This window comes from Perognathus longimembris, chromosome 9, assembly GCF_023159225.1.
Source record: "Perognathus longimembris pacificus isolate PPM17 chromosome 9, ASM2315922v1, whole genome shotgun sequence".
In the NCBI taxonomy this organism is placed as follows: domain Eukaryota; kingdom Metazoa; phylum Chordata; class Mammalia; order Rodentia; family Heteromyidae; genus Perognathus; species Perognathus longimembris.
The window spans coordinates 48,446,237-48,468,872 of NC_063169.1; the positions used below are offsets into that span (position 1 = coordinate 48,446,237).

The following is a 22,636-nucleotide window of genomic DNA, read 5'->3' on the forward strand; positions in this document are numbered from 1 at the left end:
CTGTTGAAACTGCTTTAAGAATTATTTGAACTCATGAGATTGATGGGTTACATTGTATAAGTGTATGGAAATGCCACAATGAACCATCTCACCCCCCCAATTCAGAACAACTAGTGTATACTAATTTTTAAAAATCTTTAAAAAGCTAGTGTATTTGCATGCATAAGCATATACTCATAAGTTCACATACAAATTCATATTTAAAGCTAATTATGTGTATGCACATATGCATATTTATAAATGTATTCTTATGTACTTAAAAGTCTGTTTGGCCATGTAAGGGGACTATATCCTTACGCAAATCCTTATCATTTTTTAATTGCAAAAGTAGCATCCCTTCCTCCTCATGGTTGTGGAGAACAACCATGATGTTCTTTGTGCTTTTGTGTCCTAAGTGGAATGGGCTGGGAAATCTAGGAACCAAAATGTTCTCTCTGATGGGGTGTCAGCCAGACACACCATAGTTAAGTGATATAATTCTGGAATCCCCTGATGTCAGTGATGATTTGTCAGTTCCAATTTGTGTCACAGAGCAATTAGCTTCATCTCTTGGCCAAAATCAGCATCAAGTTACCTCTGTCAAGCCAAATTCTGTAGGTATTTTTGATTGTGCACTTTTATTGTTCATTGAGAGTTTAGAGTTATTGTTGAATGCCATCTTCTGCCTGCTAAAGAAAACAATTGTGTTAAGAAGAGGTTTGATTTGAATATGTCATTTCAAGTATATATATTACTGAAGGTTAAACTCAACCTAAAACTTACCAGTACATTCGAAGAACAGTGATTATATGGAGTAGAGAACATCAAGTTAACATCAAATTCTCTTGGAAATCAGTGTATGACCTTGCAAAAGGAAAATTATGTCTACTCAAACCAGCTCATAGCATTTATAAAAATGTGATAAAATTACTTGTACAAATATTCTGAACTGTATAGTGTGTCAGATCTAATATGTTGTTATTGCTTGCTTTATTTTCCCTGGAAAAGTATTGCTTTTCATCAGTGAGCCCATTTTACTTTACTTCTGTTGGCTTAAACTGACATGTAAGTATTTATAAGAATTTGAAATCTATTTTACAAATAGCTTGTACAGTGTCAGAAAACTTGTCAAGCATGTTTGACATGACTTAAGAGTAAACTGACCTAGGATTTTAAAAAGTAATTTGTATGTTCTTTATATCAATCATTATAGTGCCTTAGGGGTAGAAAACTCCAGGATCTTTTGGGGGCCCATTTGTTCGCAGATAAGAGAATGATAGAATGCCATTATTTTCTGGTCATGGGGCTTCATCTTAGGGCCTGGGTGCTGTCCCTGAGCTCTTTTGCTCAAGGCTAGTGCTCTACCACTTTGTGCCACATCACTTCCCATTTCCTGGTGCTTAATTGGAGAAAAGAGTCTCATGGACTTCCCTGCCCATGCTGGCTTTGAAGAGTGATCCTCAGATCTCAGCCTCCTGAGTAGCCAGGATTAGAGGCATGAGCCATCGCTGCCCAGCCCAGAATGTATTTAAAGAAAATACACACAATACAGGTTTGTCAAAATCCTGCTCCTCTTTAGTATTTGTAAACAATAAGAGATCACAGGTAAGGATGGGAAATAGCTGCTTCTTTCTGTTTCTATAGGCGCCTCTTAATGTAAACCCATTCCTCCAACAAAAAAAAACACCCTTTGTGAGCCTCTTTGTCCACAAGTTTCCTCTAAAAGGAATTTTTCCTTTCTCAGAGCACAGGTTGGGTGTTTGTGGCAGAACTAGAATTTGCAACATGGTTCTGTTGTGTGGATTATGCTTATAAATTCAAGTTATCACAAACCAACCTTTTCACCCTGGACCTATCTGGACTTGCCACAGAGATTCAATGTTTAAATGATATGCTATGTGCTGCAATTTTAATGTCCCATTACCATATAACCAAGAACTATTAAATGTCTCTAAGACTATCATGTGTTAAGCTAATTATTTGAAAATAATACCCATGATCTGAGGTGCACTAAAGTTAAAGTATTCTAAAGTGAGACAAGTTTCAGGAGCAGAAGGAGATGGTGATTTGAAGTGTTTAATTTGTTGTTCTCTTTTTAATTCATTTAGCCATCAAGCTACCCTCTACTTAATTGTCCTATCATACATAATATAAAATAAATCTGTTTAGGGAAAACGTAATGGGGGAAAGACTAACTGAGGGCATATACTTCTGAAATGATAGAACAACATGACATCTAAAATAGTTGATTTTGTAGAAGTTAAGAGTAAATTGGTGTTTGGGAGGAGGGAGGGGGGTATGAGGGACGAGGTAACAAACAGTACAAGTAATGTATCCAATGCCTAACGTATGAAACTGTAACCCCTCTGTACATCAGTTTGATAATAAAAATTTGAAAAAAAATAAAGCAAGTATTAAAAACAAAAAAACAAAAAAAGTAAATTGGTGTTTGGCAGAGGCTGTAAGAGTGGGCAGGGGGACCAGTGGATGCTAAGTTAAAATTAGACTACTATAAAGTACATTGACTAGAGGTTAAAGTGCCCTGAATATCTCAGAACTTCAGAAGAATTATTTTGAAATCTTTCACTATCCAGAAATAGTAAATTTGAGGAGATAAGTACATACTATGCATATGCACAATGTATACTGTGAAACATTATGCAACATATACTATGAGACATTAAGTACCGGCCCACTCATAAAACTTGCAATTTATGTACAAGTAAAAATATGTTTAATAAACCAAGCAACAGAACTCACACAATTCAGGATGATGAAGGGCTCTCTTGAGAGTCACCAGCTAGCCATGTTATAAGGGATCAAGCGTGGTGTTAAGTGTTGTTGCATGAGAGGTATTGCTAATATTGGCATGTGATTACTGTTTTGAGTCATGATTTGGTGTCTGCCTGTTACATAAGAGTAGTTAGAATCATGTTTAAAGAGCAAGGTAAGTTTTGAAACATACCCGGAAGTATATAATGGCAAACTTGCTTTGATTATAAGTTTAGGTAGAATATGCTCACATGATGTGTTTTAAGAACTTTCCCCTTGGAATCTGTCTGACCTGTTTGCTCTAACACATCTGTTGTGTTATAGCACAGTCTATACATGTACACACACACACACATACACACACACACACACACACACACACACAATGGCAGCAGGTTTTAGGAATCATGCTATCATCAGCTCTATATAATGAGTTTTCTACAGTCTCTAAGAGTCCTCTGGGCTGCTTCACAGGAAAAATGTATGTGGTTTTGCTAGTCCTAGAAACTCCCCAGAAAACAGCTTCCTCTTGTTATAATCACAAGTCCAGAACAGTCTAAAGTCAGTTAATAACTTGTCAGAAGGAGCCTGCTCTCCACCGGGCTGTACTTGCTTTGCGTCTGTACAGAAATAGCCGTTGCATCTTATTCTCCATTAGCCAGACCCTAATCTCTGTGTGGGAGGCAAGAATGACCAGCCTGCACCCTTCGTCACAGCAGTAGTAGAGAAAGAGAAATGAAAATATGCTACTAATGACTTTGTGTGCTGATTTCTTTTCCCTTTTTACCTCTGATAACATCAACATAGCTTTAGCCCGACATGCCATTTGGACCGGAATCTTGGATTGATGTGTGATCAATGCCCTGTGGGGTACACAGGGTCACGCTGTGAGAGGTAAGCACACACCATACAATGATTTCTACCTTGGGAATTATAAAACCACAGCCAGCATTTTGCCTTTTCTGGGCCCCCAGAAAAGCTGCTCTATCTAGTGAGGTGAAATAAAGTTTCTTATCACACTTATCAAATGAATGCATTTTATTTTTATAGTTTATTTATCCTGTATAAATTGCTCCATAAATCTTCCTTCACTCAGAGAATATCTGATTAATGTTTTAATCTTAACGGTTAGGCATTAACCTACAATCTTTCTAAAAAGTATTGCTTGAGTAGAAAGACATCCCTTTAAGATTTATATTACTGTCTACCAATGACACCATCTATTTCTCATAATTAGCTTTTTGTCCTGAAAATGTGGCTTAAATTCGTAGTTTGCAGTTCAGCAAGTCGCCTATAATTTACTTTAAACATATTTGAGAAGAGAGACAAAGTGTGATTTGTTATCATGATTTATATTCTCTTCTAATTACTCCTCTATCCATATTTCAATTCCTTTTGAATATGTTGGATTCTTTCACAGTGTAGCTGTATTATTTTATATCATTTGCATAATTTTATTTCCTTCTAATTTTTTGAAAAAAAATGCTCATTCTGTATATCAATATAAATATGGTATAAACTTTCTTGTTGATACTGTTGACCAAAAAAGAAGTTCCATCTGGTCGAAGCACTGAAATGATCCTCTCAGCTACCTTTTGGGGGGAGGAGGAGGGGAAGGGCTAGGGAAAACACCTGCCTTCACCCTTCTAACCATACCTCACCTAGAGTAAGGTCATTTCAGCCTATCCTTTTGACCCTCTTGGAAGCCATCACCCATTTCATCCAGAAGGCTTAATGGTAATGAAGGCAATAGTCAATCACCCCCCAGAGAGTTTGGCTAGCAAGGAGCATTTCAGGGACAAAGCCCCAGTGCCCATTTCTAACAGTAGTGAGTACTATTTATAAACATGGGGCTTCTGTAAATGAAGAACTAAAATATAGAGGGTTTTTTTAATACAATCCAGAAACTCAGAATCTCTAATTGTGTATTTTTATATATAAAGGAAGACATGGGCATATTACTAAAAAGGAGCACATATCATTGCCAAGATAGATTTACATCAAATGCCTTATATTTCCCAGATCACTACAGGCAACATTTTTTAGTAACTTGAAAATGACATCTGTTCTGTCATAAAGGCCATTAAATCTGCTTGTGTAGGTGAGGATTATCTCTGATGTATTTATATTGCTTTGCTTCATGTATGATCCTTTCTGTACATTTTAGACAATAGTTTCTGAACCCTGTGTGATTGAAAATGCTGCATTCTATTTAATAAATATTTATTTAGCAAGTAAAATGTGCTAGCTACAGTGTGAGATATTGGATACAAACCAATGCATTATACCACCCTTGCCCATAAGGAGCTCACAGCATTTTTTAGCACAGGTGAGAATGGTTGTACATATTCTTGAGAGATTTCTAATTGAATAATAAAACCACCAAGGAAAAATACCTGACAGAAAGCATGACTTTCTATCTTAAATTTATATTCATCTGACACACACAAAAAGATGAGATGATGTACACAGTGTAGCAAGTGGCAGATCTCATCTCCAACTCAAGTTTCTCAACCAAAATTAGCCTTTGACTATTATATTCTTAATGGGATGTTATCTTTGTCTAGCCAGAATTTGGATTAGGGTTTTCCAGGAATGCTTAGTATTTGTTAGTTTAGTGTATGTGTATGAACCTAAACCATTATATGGATCCAAAATATTAAGAGAAATATTTATGAGGTGTACCTATTCAAGCAGACAAGGGGTGGAAATGAATGTCAGGGTTAAGAACGAGCCACTGGCTGCATTGAAACAGTCATATAAAAAAATGTGCGATTGCTCTATGCTCACCATCTGCATACTTTAAAACCATAATGGTGTTTTCCAAACTGATGTTGCTCCTGGAACACACAGACTTTTGTAATGAAGTATGTTAGGGAACTATATACTAGAGTGTTAGAAGTTCTCATCTGTCCCATCGTTCATAGTCAAGAAAGCTGATCAATTTATTCAGTTCAGCATTTCTTACAAATGTGATCTTAGATCTTCTGCTTTTATTGTCAAGCATGAATAGGTTTTAGACTACAGCTTAGATGGACAAGAATTATAACTTTATATTATATATCTTGTTATCATTTCTATTTTGAGGCTCCATTTTCCATCTGTGGGAGCTGTAACAACTTAGAAACATGATCTTAGTCAACACACACACACACACACACACACACACACACACACACACACACACACATCATGTTTTCTTTATCCAGTCAAACAGGAAACCTAGACTGATTCAGTATCTTGGCTGTTATATTCTGTGTTGTTATATATAGGTGTGAGCAGGTGTCTCTCAAGTATGTTAAATTTTTTTTGCCAGTTCTGGGGCTTGAACTCAGGGCCTGAGAACTCTCCCTGGCTTCTTTTTGCTCAAGGGTAGCACTCTACTTCTTGAGCCACAGCACCACTTCCAGCTTTTTCTGTATTATGTGGTACCGAGGAATCAAACCCAAGGCTTCATGCTAGTCAAGCACTCTACCTCTAAGCCACATTCCTAGCCACAATTTTTATTCTCATTGACATATGCTAAAATAGTATAACAATTGTTATTTATTAGCAATTTGTAATTTATCTGTTGAGAACTGTCCAATCCTGTTACACATTGGTTAATCAGATTTATTTGTTCTATTTTTTTTTTTTTTTTTTTTTTTTGGCCAGTTCTGGGCCTTGGCCTCAGGGCCTGAGCACTGTCCCTGGCTTCTTTTTGCTCAAGGATAGCACTCTGCCACTTGAGCCACAGCGCCACTTCTGGCCGTTTTCTGTATATGTGGTGCTGGAGAATTGAACCCAGGGCCTCATGTATAAGAGACAAGCACTCTTGCCACTAGGCCATATCCCCAGCCCTATTTGTTCTATTTTTGTCTAACTTTTTTGAGTTCTGGAGAGTAATCTGTTGTTGTATAAGTAGTTTGCAAAGATTTTTCTCTCAATCTGTAGGGCATCTCTTGATTCTAAAAATTGTTTCTTTTTATGGACAGACAATTTTTAATTCGATCCTATACTATTTTTTCATTTTTGTACTTATTTTCTGAGCTATTGGAATACTATTTCAAGAAGTTGTTGCACATATATAGATATTTTCCTCTTTGCTTTCATATAGTAATTTTAATGTTTTAGGTTTTACATTTAGGAGTTTGATCGACATTGAACAGATTATTAGTAAAGATGAAGTATTGTTTAGCCCCTGTTGTCACTGTATTTGATTTTGGTACCCTGGGTATTGTATATACAAATTAGGGAAGGGAGGGGCAACATCAGAATGATGAGACAAAGGCTAAAAGGCAAACAAATGAAACAGCGATATTCACAAGACAATACGTTGAAAATTAACAGTACAATTCATGAGGCTAGGAATTAGGAGGAGGGATGGTGGGAGAAAAATGAGGGAAGTGGTAACAAGTTTGGCAAGAAATATACCCTTCTGCACATTGCCTTTACAATAAAAAATACATTAAAAAAGAGAAATGGATCTGACTGCTGCTCTTTTTGCTTAGAATTTCTTTATTTGGGGTCATTATGTCTCTATATGAATATATGAATTTGTTTTTCTATTAAAGACTGTCATTAGGATTTTTTTTTTTTTTGCCAGTCCTGGGCCTTGGACTCAGGGGCTGAGCACTGTCCCTGGCTCCCTTTTGCTCAAGGCTAGCACTCTGCCACTTGAGCCACAGCGTCACTTCTGGCCGTTTTCTATATATGTGGTGCTGGGGAATTGAACCCAGGGCTTCATGTATACAAGGCAAGCACTCTTGCCAGTAGGCCATATCCCCAGCCCATGTCATTAGGATTTTTAAGGAAGACTATATTGAGGCTATTGACAGTATAAAGTATCCACATCTTCTTCAGTTTCATTCTTTGATATTTTATACTTGGCATTGTAAAGGTGTTTTTTTAATGTCCTTAATTAAGTTTATTCCAAGAAATACTTTTCAGGTTATTGTAAATGGAATATTTTCTGTGTTCCTTTTTTGCCTGCCTATTGTTATATACAAAAAGCTTCTGGTTATTATATGGTAGCTTTGTATCTTATTACTTTTTCAAAAGTGTTTATCGGATTCAAGAATTTTGGAATTTTTATGATCTGATACTTACAAGATTTTGTCTCTCTATAAAATTATGTTCCTTTTATGCTTACAGGATTTTGTCTCTCTATATATTATGTTCCTTTTATTTTTCTCTATCTTGTTTTGCTAGCTAAGAATTCCAGCACAATATTGAATAGGAGTTGGGAGAATGGACATCTTGTATATTGTTCCTGATTTTACAGGAAATGGTTTTGGTTTTTTCTCCATCTAGTCCTGTAAATTAAATTTATTTATTTTTGTTTTTTGAGCCATACTTGCATTCCAATATGGAACCACTTTAATCATGTGTATGACTTTTTAAATATGTTATTGAATTCAGCTTACTATTTTTATTGAGCAATTTTGCTCTATGTTCATTAAACTGGTGTATAATTTTCATTTTTGTTGTTGTATGTTTATCCAGTTTGGATATCAGGAAAATTCAGGCTTATATAATGAATGCAGTAGAGTTCCTTACTTTTCTATTTTTATGGAATAGTTTGAGAAGTATCTTTATTGTTCTTTGAAGGTCTAGTAAAATTCAGCTGTGGATCCATCCAGTTGTGGACTCTACTTTGTACAGAGACTTCATCACTGCTTAAATCTTGTTTCACATTTTAACTCTGTCAGTGATAAATATACTCGGATCAATTTAGGCCTGTCAAATAAATCTGGAAATGTATCCATTCTTCTGAATTTTATTAATATTAGTTGTGATGTACAATTTCTTATTTCTAAATTAATTGTCTTCCTCCTTTTTGTTTAGTATGGTTAAAAGTTTGTCAAGTTTGTTTATTTTTTCAAAGAGTCATATTTTGTTACATTGATTCTTCAAAATATTTTTAATCTCAATTTAATTAATTTTTATTGGATTTACATTTTTTAATCTACTATTTGAGATTCTGTTAATTTTTTAAAAGAATTTGTATTTATTATTAGATGAGAAAACTATTTCTTTATGTGCATCATCAAAAATGTAAACCTGGCTCTTAGCACTGCATTTGCTGTATCCTAATGTTTCTAATCAGTCTTAGTTTTATGTTCATTTGATTCTAGGAATTTTGTTCTATTTCTTACCTCATTTCTTTAATGTCCCACTTATCATTCAACAGTCATCATCATTCATCATTCTGTGTCTGTGTTTTCAAATAGTTTCTGTGTTTCTTTATTTTTCTGTTGACTTCTAGTTTTATTTTTCAATTGTCCAATAAATTTAGGAGGCTCTTTCTTACTTTCTAAGACTTTTTCTTTTTTTTTTTTTTTTTTTTTTTTTTGGCCAGTCCTGAGCCTTGGACTCAGGGCCCGAGCACTGTCCCTGGCTTCTTCCCGCTCAAGGCTAGCACTCTGCCACTTGAGCCACAGCGCCGCTTCTGGCCGTTTTCTGTATATGTGGTGCTGGGGAATCGAACCTTGGGCCTCATGTATCCGAGGCAGGCACTCTTGCCACTAGGCTATATCCCCAGCCCTCTAAGACTTTTTCTATATTCTAAAATTGATTTATTTTGGAGAAAGTATCATGGCCTTCCAAGAAAATGTATATCCTATTGCAGTTAGGAAGATTATTTGGTAGATACCTGTTAATTCTATTTGACCTATAAAAGCATTGCTTCAGAACTTCAACAGTTTTTTCGGTTTAATGACTTACTTGTGATAGTGGGGCATTAACCTGCTACTCTTGTGTTGTGGTTTATTTGTATTTTTATGTCCAGCAAAGATTTTTTTAAGTGAAACTTGGTTTCCCATCATTCACTACAGAAATATTTGCAATTTGTTCTGTCTTCTTGATGGATCAATCCTTTTCTTTGAGTTTTTGACAACTTTTGTTTTGAATTTTACTTTGTCAAATATGATTACCATTACTTCTGCTTACTTACTTCTCTGTTTGTTTGGAAATATTTCTCTATTCTTTCATTTCAAACCTGTTTTTTCTTTGTCACTGAGATGGTGGGTCATGTTTGCTAATCCAATCTGGCAGTCTGTGTCTTTTGAATGGACACTTCAGACCGTGAGTGTTTAGTTACTATTGATAGGTGAGTAGTAATAACTGTCATTTCATGTGGTGGTTTTTTTGTGGTTTGATTCTTTTGTAATCCTCATTTCCTTTTGATTTTATCTGGTGAGAGTACTTTTACCCACATTTTCCTAGTAGTGTTAATCTTCCTCTGCTATGTGTATCTCATGCAGTGAGAGATGAATGGTTGTGAAGTCCCATAGGTTTTTGTTTATCATGGATAGATTTTATTTCTCCTTCAATTTAAAGAGATAGGGGTTTCTGGATTCAGTAATGTATGTTGGCAGTTGTATCTTTTCAGTGCTTTCTAAACTGTCCAGTTTAGAGAATTTTCTGAGAAGTCTGCTGATGATTTGTCTTTATATGACTTCTTGCTCCTCTCTTTTAGCTTTCAATATTCTTTCCTTGTTCTTTGTATTTAATATTTTAGATATGTCTTCAAGTGGTTCTTTTCCAGTCTTGTCTGCCAGATGTCTTTAAGGTATCCTGTTATTGAATGTTACTCCCCAATAATTTGAGAAAAATCTCTCCTATCTCAATGACTATATTTGTTTCCTTTTCCTTGCACCTCTTTCTCTTCCATGCCTTTGATTCATTAATTTGCTCTTTTACTAGTCTCCTAGAAGTCTTGCATGTTTCATTCATATTTCTTTATTTCCCTTTTTTTTATCTTATTGTTTGAATACAGCTATTTGAGCCCTGGTATTATGTCTCCAATTACGTGCAGTCTACTAGACAAACTTTGCCCTTACTTTTTTATTTGATTTATCAAGTCTTTTATTTCCAGAATTTCACTTGGATATTTTCATGCTTTTTGAATCTTTATTGAATTTCTCTTTCATATTTTACATTGTCTCCCTTACTTCATTCAGGTATTTGACTTCATTCAGCTTTTTAATATGTGACCTCTCTCATTGCATAGGTCACTTTTATAATCATGGTTCTGAGTCCTTTGCCTTGGCTTTCTTCCTCTTCACTTATGGGTCTTTGAAAGTGTCGTGTGCCTTGCCTTTTCATATTTCTTGTGTTTCTGCATTTAGATCTGATGTCATATCATTGGCTGGAGATTTTATCCATCTGTAGCCTTGTAGTAAAAGTGTTCAGGCATGCACGGATGGTGGAGACTTGAGTGTACTTTCACAATGCTGGAATGGGGGTTAGCCAGTAGCCAATGTATTGCCTACATACTCAGGACAACAGTGTGATCTACAGCACTACTCATGTAGAGGAAAACTAGCTGAAGTCATTTGTATTTTAGTTGCTGTTATTTGTAGGTTCGGGCTGATCAAGACTCTGTGGTCTCTGTTATTTCTCTGTTATTTCCAATTTAGATCTTCCTCTCTTTGTGCCTTAAAATCCACTGCTGACCTCACAGTGCTTGACGTTTTTAGCCAGGCAGGTTTCCACTTGCTGCACAGGCTTCCTTGTTAGTGTTCTCTGTGGAAATATACTTGCATCCAGTAAGATATCCTTTAAATATGCCCAAGAGTAGGGAATAATTAAAATCAAGCCACTGAGTTTTGAACCACTGATCAGTTATCCTGCCTGCTAGTTTCAAATCATTCAGACTCTTCCTCTTAATTACTTAAACCTCTGAGGTATAAGCCCCAGGTCTTGGGTTCCAAAATTTCAGCCCTGCCTGACAACAAGTCCCATAACCATTAGATTGCTTTCGGGTTCTGAACACTCTGTTAGCCACAAGTTTGGTGTTATACCTTTTATTTATTTATTTATTTATTTTTTGCCAGTCCTGGGCCTTGGACTCAGGGCCTGAGCACTGTCCCTGGCTTCTTCCTGCTCAAGGCCAGCACTCTGCCACTTGAGCCACAGCGCCGCTTCTGGCCGTTTTCTGTATATGTGGTGCTGGGGAATCGAACCTAGGGCCTCGTGTATCCGAGGCAGGCACTCTTGCCGCTAGGCTATATCCCCAGCCCCGGTGTTATACCTTTTATTATCTTCAGGCACTGTGCATTTCTCCAGCCAGGGAGGGCAGAGCCATGTATCAACATGCTCCCAGCATTGCTTTAATTTCTAAACCCCCTCATGTCAGTATTCCTTCCTCTGCATAACTACCCCTCTTGATCATCTCACCCCTAAATATTCTGTCCAAATATTTCTTCAGCTATGATTGCTCCTTTTATTTCAAGTCTTCAGAGTAGTATTGTCTCAAATCCTGCCTGATCACTGACTGGTAAGCGGGCCAGAATCTTTGGAACCTGAGTATTCAGGCAGCTGAGGGCTTAGAACTTCACTGCTGAAATGGTCCTTAGGCAATGAAACTTCTCTCAGCTTGTTGGCAGAGCTAGTCCCCACTGCACCTCACATTTCCTAAATTTCTATTCATTCAGTTCACACACATCAATGCCAGTCCCTCTGCAAGAGTCTCTAATTTTCTCTTGCCCAGACCCTATGTCCTAGGACTTTAGAGCTGTGATTATTCCTTGCTTTCAAGTTCCTGTGGTAGTTCTTGCTCAAATTCTGCCTGTAACATATGCTAGTTCAAAATAAAATAAGATACTCTTAGAAATGAAAACTATAAAACCCTGCCAGGCTTTCAACCCCCACAGCCACTCAGTAGCTCCTATAACCTGAGTACTCTGCCAGCCTAGCGCTCAGCACTTCGTTGATTGAAATGATTTTCAGGCAATGAAATTGAAACTGTTCTTCCCGGTCAGGCAAGACTAGAAACTACTGTGCTTCTTACTTCCTGAGCTTCTATTCACTTCTCAGCTTACCCATGTCAAAGCTTTTCCCTGTCTACGAGCCTTTTGCCATCCTCCTCCTAGATTCTCAGTCCAGATGCCCCTGATCTGTCACAGCTCTTTTTCAGGACTCCAGTGCACCTCAGTCCTACACAGAGCTCTCTAAAATACAGGGAGTGAAAGTCTGCCAGTTCAATGCTCACCTGCCACCAAGGAAGTCTCTCTCACAGCAAATCCCCACACAGGATTTAAGAATTAAAGGAGTCATCATTGATCTTACAACCAGTGCTACTGTCTATTGTGTATGGCTTCCCTTGTGACAGAAGCTTCCCCTCCCCCATCAAGAGAATTAGGCCTGGAGCTGCAAACTCCTTAATTTTGTTGTTGTTTTTGCATTTTGCCTTTTTGTTTCATCAGACTTTTCTGATATCCTGTCCTCTTCTCCTTTGTTATCTAGATTCATCTCATCCATGGAGCACAGTGAATAAGAATTTTACTCCATTATTTTATCAGCAATTTACATAAAATATTTTGTTTCTGTGCTGATATGGAGCTTGAACACAGGGCCTGGGCAGCATCTCTTAGCAGTTTTGCTCAAGGCTAGTGCTCTACCACTTGAGTCACACATCCACCTCTGGCTTTTTGCTGGTTAATGTGATTTAAGAATCTCAGAGACTTCTTTCCTGGGATGGTTTGAACCACAATTTTCACATCTTAGCTTTCGGGGTATCTAGGTATACAGGCACAATTCATCTTCTCCCGGATCCACTGTAACATGTTTACAAGGCTCTCTCTGAACACTGTTCTACGCATAAGCTCTCTGTCTCTCTGTCTCTCTCGCACACACACATACACACACACACACACACACACACACCTTCACGCCAGTAATAAACTGCACATATGTGGTGAAATAGCCTCCTTTCAAAAAGTGACAGGAATTTTCTATTATGCATATCCTATCCTCCAATAAACATTAAGATAGATGCTTCTTTAGTTATTCTTTGTAATTATAGTTATTTTCTTTGTGAATCAAGGTGTTTTTTAAGTGTACACGAATTTTGGACTTACTAATTGTCATCTGTGTTAAGAAAAATTCCCAGACCTTGTTTTATAATGCCATCTCTCCTGAGACTGCAAATCATTTTTGAGGAAAGTGAGCTGAAAATAATAGGTTTTGTTGGCTGCAATAATGATCATTACACATTCTTGTTCTAAGTGGAGCAAAGTCACTCTCTTAGTGATAAACAAAATGAAATGTGATGTGGACGTTTTCATAAGTTCTGAATATTAAATACAGCAAAAAGGATGAGGTTAAACTTCAGAAAGATCATCTTGTTTGGGCTATAATTGGGTTTAAACTCAGGACCTCACTCTGATAGGGCAAGTGCTACACTACCTGAGCCACATTCCCAGTCCTTAAACTTCTAGCATGTTTTAATAACAGATTTAGCATTCACTTTGCCCAAGCTGGCTTCAAACCTTCTGTGAGCTTCCTGTTTTGCCTCCCAGGTAACTATTTTAAAGACCTTGCCTGGCCCTAAAATCTTAATTTTTATGACATTGAATAACACTCCTAAAAGAATTGTGTGGAGATATATTTTATAATAATGGATGAATAAATAATTATATTTGTGGGTGTCAGTATTCTTCTAAGAGCTATGTTTATACACTTTCATAATTTTATAAACCAGTTTGTGAATATAATTAAAGCTACTAATATTATTGTAAAGGGTATAATAACTCATTAAACCTACAATATTATGATGCCTAAAATTCTTTGAGAAAATTAGATTCCCCAAAGTGACAATACCAAGTTAGTGGCTTTTTTCTGCAATTATGTTATTAATGTATCTTCAGTATGATATGCTGGGTTTAAAGCATTTCTATATCAAGGCAAGAGTCTTGCCCTAAATAATGACTTCTGTATGTTTTAGTAGGTGAGCATAACAGTAGTGCACAATGAATGTAATTATATTTTCCTTCATTTTTAAGTAGTGTGCAAAGGGATTTCAATTCAACAAGACAGATCACAAGTTGTATGCATCTTGATCAGTGTCATCTCTTCCATAATTCTCCATCTTTTCTATTCCCTTCCACACCCTTAAATTCATGGTACCATTTTTACTTTTGTGCATTGAATATAATGACTGTACTTTCTCTCTGTAGTCATCTGTTCCCCTCCCCCCAAAAATATGTTTCAGCTTCCTGGTATTTATTCATTAAGCTCTTAATTAGTTGTTCAGAGGAATTATATGATTAGAATTCTCCCCTGAATATACTGTCCTTTAGTCTGTTTGTGTAAATATAGTATAAATAGGTAGATGATAGATATTCCTACATATGTTTTATATATGTTTATAATTTAGATCTAACTCCCACATGTGAGAGGAAATATCATCTGCACTTGTTTTGTTTCAACTCAATGTTGACCCTTGCTGACTTTTGATAAGATAGCATAGATGACAAACCTAGCCTGATCATTGATTTCATATGCCTTGTCTCATGTCTGCTTTGGCAAGACTGGCTTAATGTGAAGAAGGAGACAATAAATCTGAAAGAGATGACAGAACAGAATACATGTGGCATTTATCTAGATGAATCTGAGCATCTGCATGATTAAGCAGCATTTTAAAACATTTAAATCAAGATACCCTCAATATTATAATTAAAAACATTCTTCTCTGCTATGTCTTATAAAAAATGAAAATGTTTGCCACATCATCTGAGTAAAGTTTTTGTTTTATTTTAAAGACCTTGAATCTGCTAGTACAATATCTTATGTCATGTGACCATAGTAGGCAGGCATATTCATATAAATTCCTCCAGAAAAGAGTCTTTATTGGAAACCGGCATTTGCATCTACATGCAAATGCACACAAATGTATTATTAATTCAGCGACACCCACAGTCCTCACCCAAATAACAATAAAATACTCTGAGTCATAGTTTCCATTAAATAGATCCTGAATACTCTGTACTGAAATTCCTTGTGAGTCTGTTTCTTTATAATGTGCCCCTGCTGGAAGAACAACAAATAAATGTGAACCTTACATATTTGCACAGAAAACAACCAATTGGAACAAAGTTATATGATGTGTTGTACTACAAAGGCTTTGCAGCTCGAACAGGATTCCCCCAGAGTGCCAGCAGCAGATTTCTTATTACACTTTGGTCTCATCTACAGTACCAGTGACATGATCTTCTTTCTTTTTTTCATCTGACTGAAATCTAATTACTAGTAGGGCTGGCAAGATTTCATCTTGTCTCTACACTGTAGTCTTAGCAAAATAGTTCTTTTAAATCACTTTGTATTTGAGACAAGGCATACTTAAAGGGAAAAGCCATCTCCTAAGATGGCTAGGAATATAGAAACATTGTCTAGGAATATTGAAATACTGACTGATGCAATTTTTCACTGTAGGTGTGCGGAAGGCTATTTTGGACAACCTTCTGTACCAGGAGGATCATGTCAGCCATGCCAATGCAATGACAACCTTGACTTCTCCGTCCCTGGCAGCTGTGACAGCTTGTCTGGCTCCTGTCTGATATGTAAGCCAGGTACAACAGGCCGGTACTGTGAGCTCTGTGCTGATGGATATTTTGGAGACGCAGTTGATGCAAGGAACTGTCAGCGTAAGTCTTGAACTATTGATGCTCCTGACAGAATTGATGTATTATACCTCAAAGTAGCTGATGAGTTCTTGAGTGAGGATTGGACACCAGGAAATTATCTCTAATGCACGGATGACAGATGTGTAGCCGAGACACAGGGTCTGCAAATTCCAAAGTACTTCTTTGTACCAATAGAGTACAAATGTGAAAATGGCTGCATTGCTGATGTGTTGAAAATGGCAAACACATGTCTGTTTGCAAGCAATATGGAGATTCAAAATGAATATGTGTTCATAGCAGCAAAGGAGAATTTGGAAATTAATTCTTGGAAATTCTCTCTTGACACTTCAATTCTAATCACTTACTTGAAATACATTTATCTGTCTGCATTACTTCGTTAGTGCCCAACAGTAGGCATTAAACGGTTATGTTTTTGCAGTCCTATATTTCAGAATACACATAAAAATCCAACAATATTTTCACACATAGGTATTATAATTGCTGAGTAAACAGTTCATCTTAAACCTATTTGTGCAATGTTTGCTTTATATTTTCTTCCCCCAAATAAGCTACTCTAGACTTGCCTCAATTCAATACAGGACATTTCTGCCCTCATCTTTGTTTCCCTAGCTATATTATTCAATGTTGCAGAGAATTTATAAATTCTTTGTAATAGTGTTAATGTATTATGCAAAGAAGGCTCATTAATAGAAAATGGAATGGAATATAATCCCATGTTAGCACTCCAGTGCATCAGGCAACAGCCTTATTGGTTGACATAGGCTTAGGTAAAAGCAAGTTATGAGAACAGCAGTTCACTGCTGCTAAATTTGAGCTATAAGAAGAAACTCTTAGCTACATACCTATGGTTCTGGCCTATTATCTCAGCTACTCAAGAGGCTGAGATCTAGAGTATCACATTTCAAACACAACCAGGCCAAAAATGACTGTGAGATTCCATTTCCAAAATAATCATCCAAAAGCAGAGCTGGGCCAGGTGCTGGTCACTCACGCCTGTAATCCTAGCTTTTCAGGAGGCTGAGTTCTAAGGATCATGGGCACTAAAGTCCGTGAAAACTCTTATCTCCAATTAACCACCAGAAAGTCAGAAGTTGAGTTGTTGCCCAAGTAGTAAAGTACTATCTTTGACCACAAAATCCCAGCACCCCAGACTTAGTTCAAGACTGACACAAAAAAGCAGGGATGGAGGTGTGGTTCAACTAAAAGAGCACCATCAGAGATGGCTTATTAATAGAGAGGGGTATCCCACTAACATTTTGTCCAGGCTTTCCTCAAAAAACAGTCCTCCCAAGTAACAGGGTTACAAGTATAAACCACAGCACCAAGATTGTAATGGTTTGTAATGGTTTGGAATGACTTTAAACACATTGGTATAGAATCATGGGGAACTTAATAAAATTTTATATGCAGACAAATTGTGTTGGATCTATGCTTTCTAGCTTTGTGACTTCACTGGACAAAATATTTGACCTTGTTGAGATTGGTGGGCATGAGGGCCTTTTTTGTGTGTGTGAAGACTAAAGAGTTTAATACGTAAAGAGGATCCAGTGTGTCTTGGGACATAGAGACACATGTGGCATTTGATATTAATACCTGATATACTTGTGAGAAGCAATGAATCACCAATTCTAAGGCTAGTTCATCACTTAATGAACTTTCTTCTGTATGTAATTTTCCATATTTCATTATTTTAAAATTCTATTGTTATTTCTTTTTTGGTGTGATAATGATGTTTGAATTCAGTCACATTCTCAGTTTTCTTGTAGAACAACAGAGCACCACTTGAGCCATGCTTCCAGCCAAACTTTTTGCTAGGTATTTGGTTAGAATCCTAGGTTCTAACAGTAATCCTCCAGAACTCTGACACCTAAGTAACTAGTAAGATGACAACCACGAGCCTCTGGTGCCCAATTCCTTTTGTTCCTTTTAAGGGGACATTAATTAAGCACTACCAAATGTACAGTAAGCTTAATTTTGTAGTTTCTACTTGCAGGGGACAACAGGATTTAAAGATTCTAAACTACTTGACATTTTTTAAACTTATGTATAATATGCAAAAGAAAAATTAAAAGCATAATAATGTGCTGTACAATTCTTCTGTCCAGATAAAAGTGGGTAATTAAAGAAACTATTGCTTTCATTGCTTTTTCTCCCCTCACTCAGCTGTGGCTGCTCTTAGGCCATTGCCTGAGGACCTAACAGGCTGCTCTCCAGATCCATGTCTCAATGGCCACCTTACCAGTACTGAGTTAGTAGATACTGAAGGCAAAACTTTGCTGGAAGAATATCAAGCAGATTTTAGAAGAGCATTAAAGGGAAGTGTAATCCAGAGGCAAGTGAACAAAATAACAGCATAGGCTGACAGAGTAACAATTTATAATGCATTCCTAGTTTGTCCTCAAAGTTTTCAGAGGTACTGTGTAACATTTACCATCTAATAATAGCCTAAATTCTCATGTCATCTCCCCCTCACAATTTTATTTTAGTGTCAATGCAATTATCTGTCCTACTAACATGTACCTGTAAAGCACAATGGAAGCCATTAATTACTGTTCTATTTGTGACAAAAAAAAGAACACCTACATTTTAGGCTAATTTATTACAAGTTTTAGAATAACATCAACTTCATAAAGAAAGACTACTTAAGCCAACATATGGAAATGTTATGTAAAATATAAAAAATAAAATATATAAATATATAAAACAAAAAATGACGAACAAGTACAATGCTCTATTCCTAGTAAACTTGAAGCAATATTGATAATTTTTCAAGTATAAAGGATGTATGTTTCCTTCAATTCATTTTTGTAAAATAAAATCGGATACATAGTAAACAATTGTTTTAGTGAAAGGATAATTAAATGTTGTTTCATTAAAAATGATATGAGTACTATGACATGATAATGTTGATACCTTCCCGAAATTAGTTTGGCTTTTGAATTGGTCAGCATTTTTACAATTCAAATATAAAACTTTAATATTGCCTCCAATAGCCTTGTGCCCTGTCTGAAGTTCTGTTCAGATTCTTGGCCAGTGATACTACCTGATAAACATGAAACCTTATTTTTGTTCTGGTTTCTTTGAATTTTAATGTCTTCAGTCTCAAGATCAGAATAATAGTATTAGTGCATTAATGGCACATAAGGATCAAGCATTGAGCCATTATATGAAGTACCGTTACAATTTGTCGGGTTGCTATAGTTGATTAAATGATAAAATGCCTACAAGATTGCGTAGCTCACTTTTGTTACTGAATTTAGGTGCTAGTGTTACCACATGGGCTATACCTTTATTTAGCAAACTGTATCAAGAATGGGAACAAATTGTACAAGAAATGTACCCATTGCCTTATGTATGAAACTGTAATCCCTCTGTACATCACTTTGACAATAAGTAAGTAATTATTCAGGAAAAAAAGAGTGAGGACATTGCAGATCTTCAGTAGCAGTGCTCAATCATTAAGGTGTATGCATTATATTCCAAAATCCAAACATGCTTCAAAATCTAATACCCTAGTGATACCAAGCATTTCAGGTAAGGTAAACTCAATCTGTACTAAAGCTGCTTTTCCAGTCATAGTTGTCTCTTCTTTTTACAGCCTGTCATTGTAGTGTCAATGGCTCCTTCTCAGAGATTTGCCACAGGCAAACTGGACAGTGTGAATGCAAACCCAACGTGCAAGGGAGGCGCTGCGATGAATGTAAGGTAAGTAGGGTCTGTCCAAGGACTTACTTCTTCTCTCATGATTTTTCAGTGGCTTTCAGAGGAGTGCTTTATGCACCTTTATAGGTTAAAAATCAAGGCTCAGAATCATCAAATGCAACAGGTAAGATTACATTGGTCCATGATGAATTTTCTCAAATAAAAGAAAATTTGTTGTCCTTTCAGTTGACCTGCATCCTACATTTATTTAACAGTCAATTTATATAACCTTTGGTATACCTTAGATAGCTTTTGAAGCCAAAAAGAGAACAGTTAGATCTTTGGAGAGTGAGATATTCTTTAGCTTTATGGATTCTTTGTTTTGTTTTGTTTTTTTAGGAATAAAGTGTTTAACTCCCTTTGTTTTGAGAAAATGCTGTCTTTCCAGTTCTGTCATTTGAAAGTTGGTTCCAATGACTAACTTGACAAGTTTTCAGTAAAGAAACAAATCAATATATTTTAGAGGTATCTTGGTAAAATGAAATATTCAATTAAAGTGTGTTATCCTCAGTCCCTGAACATATTGATTGCCTTGCCTTCAGTAGGATATGTCCCTTGAGAATCTTCCTTGAGAGCTGGTGGATTTACAGTATCACAGCAATACACTGTATTGGTAATAAAAGACTATTAAGCCAAAGAAAATAATTCTCCGATGTCACACGTTTCAGTGGAAGTTGGAAACTATCATCTGCTTCTATCTTTTGAATGATACCATATGCTGTTTGTTTTGTTTTCATTTTGTTGTTCTGTTGTTTTTTTTTCTTTTCTTTTCTTTTCTCTTGGATCTTGAAGCCCAATCTGTGGTGGGATCCAGCGAAGCGATTCTGCAAGCTCTGTCACTGCGATCCCCTGGGCTCTGTGTCACCGCAATGCGATGTGACAGGAAGATGTGTCTGTAAATCAGGCTTCCTAGGGAGACAGTGCAGCCTCCGCAGGCAGGTGCACCAGCAGGAGGAGCAGCCCCAAAGGGCACAGCGGGTGCTGGGGTCTCCCCGGAGGTGGGGTTTCAGCAGCTCCAGCGGCTGCCCTCGGGGAGCATATCGGGCCCCAGCTCCGGTAATTGCAGAGGCATATTGCATGGTGTGTGTGATGTGTTTGCTGCAACTAAAAGTCCCTGGTGTCAGCTAACCAAATCACTAAGTGTGCAGATTGCCAGTGCCAAATTAGACATCTTCCCGCTGACACCTTTGGAAAAGTAACTTGTCTTATGCTTTCAAACGCTTATTGGAGTTCAAACACCTTTCAGTTGGTATGCATAGGTAGAAATGAAAGGAGAATGTTCGTAAGGAATTCAGGTATCATTTTGACAAATATCACTTTTATGACTGAACAAATTTTAAAAACAATAAAGTAAAGAAATTGCCCAGGAAAATTTAGAGCTTGATATACCTTTTGTCTGGTATTCATTACAGTTAGGGGGTTTTGTTTCTTTCCACATCCTAGTTTTGCTCACATACTTATCAAACACAAGAAACAGATCGTCCCTGTCCCCTGCCATAAATGTGTATCATACACAAAATAAGGAAAGTTGCTTCTAGTTACCAAATTTGGTTCTAGTTTTGCTAGTCAAATTCAAATAATGGTAGGGAAGTGGAGAGATAAGTGGGAAGAAAGAGGGGAGACACCCTTTCAAGACTGAGTTGCAGAGAGCAAGAAAGAGATTTGCTACTATAGATTTGGGGCTTTTGGAGAGTTGAAGGTAAGGATTCTAAGGAGTAAAATGGAAAATAAGGAGAAAAATCATTTCATCTCAGGGCTCATTATTGTACCTTTGAAAGAAAGAAATTTTGGTAGTGGGTTGCCTTACACAAATCCCTAATTCCTCATTCCTGGCTGTGTATTCCTTGAATCTTTCTTTAATTTACCTTCTTTATATACAGTAGAACCAACTTCATAATGTTTCTGTCTGCTTTAGATATTCTAGGAACCAAGTCAGAAAGATTTTTTTGGCTGGGAATTGAAGTTCATGTCTATAATTCCAGCACTCAGAAACCTGAGGCAGGAGGATCACAAGTTTAAGGCCAGGCTGGAGTACATAGTTAGATCCTATATCAAAAACAAAACTTTGGGGGCTCGGAATATGGCTTAACAGTCGAGTGCTTGCCTAGCATGCATGAAGCCCTGGGTTCGATTTCTCAGCACCACATAAGCAGAAAAAGCCAGAAGTGGTGCTATGGCTCAAGTGGTAGAGTGCTAGCCTTGAGAAAAAAGAAGCCAGGGACAGCACTTAGGCCCTGAATCCAAGTCCCAGGACTGGCAAAAAAAATAATAAAATCTTTGAGGAAGAAAGCACATGAACATGAATCAGACAGAGCATGGCATAATGGAAAGCTTCTGACTTATTCCACAGTGGAGTTCTCATTCTCTGGCAAAAAAAAAAAAAGAGAGATAAGGAAGAATGTCTTAGGAAAAGCCTATTTGAGCACAGCTTACCAAAATCGGTTTTTTGATTTTTGTGGTTGTTGTTGTTGTTGTTTTTTGGTCCAGAGCTATGGGAAGTAAAACTTTCCCATTAGCAGATTCCCAAATGTAGTAGGAACTTTCTTATATCCTGCTGTGACTATAAGTGACTTGAAGACGCATGGAAGACCTGGGCTTAGCTCATTCACTATGCTGTATCAGAGGAACATAATACTGAGTAGCTTAGGAAGAGCAGAAATTTGTTCTTCACTGATGGAGTTGAAAATCAAAGCACTGTTGGACCTCTCAGTGCCGATGGTTTGGCTCTTCTAAACAGCCATCTCTTCCCAGCCCCTTCACATGGGAGAGAAATT

The 22,636-nt window shown here is 36.9% G+C and overlaps 1 protein-coding gene across 1 annotated transcript in view; it reads left to right on the forward strand.

Annotated features, from left to right (window-relative positions):
• Lama2 (laminin subunit alpha 2) overlaps positions 1-22,636 on the forward strand; it is a 547,138-nt gene that overhangs the window by 333,427 nt on the left and 191,075 nt on the right. The window contains exons 18-20 of the mRNA XM_048354062.1: positions 3,559-3,645; positions 15,949-16,160; positions 19,759-19,865. Of these exons, the coding sequence (XP_048210019.1) occupies positions 3,559-3,645; positions 15,949-16,160; positions 19,759-19,865 (406 nt within the window). The remainder of the gene's footprint in view (positions 1-3,558; positions 3,646-15,948; positions 16,161-19,758; positions 19,866-22,636) is intronic.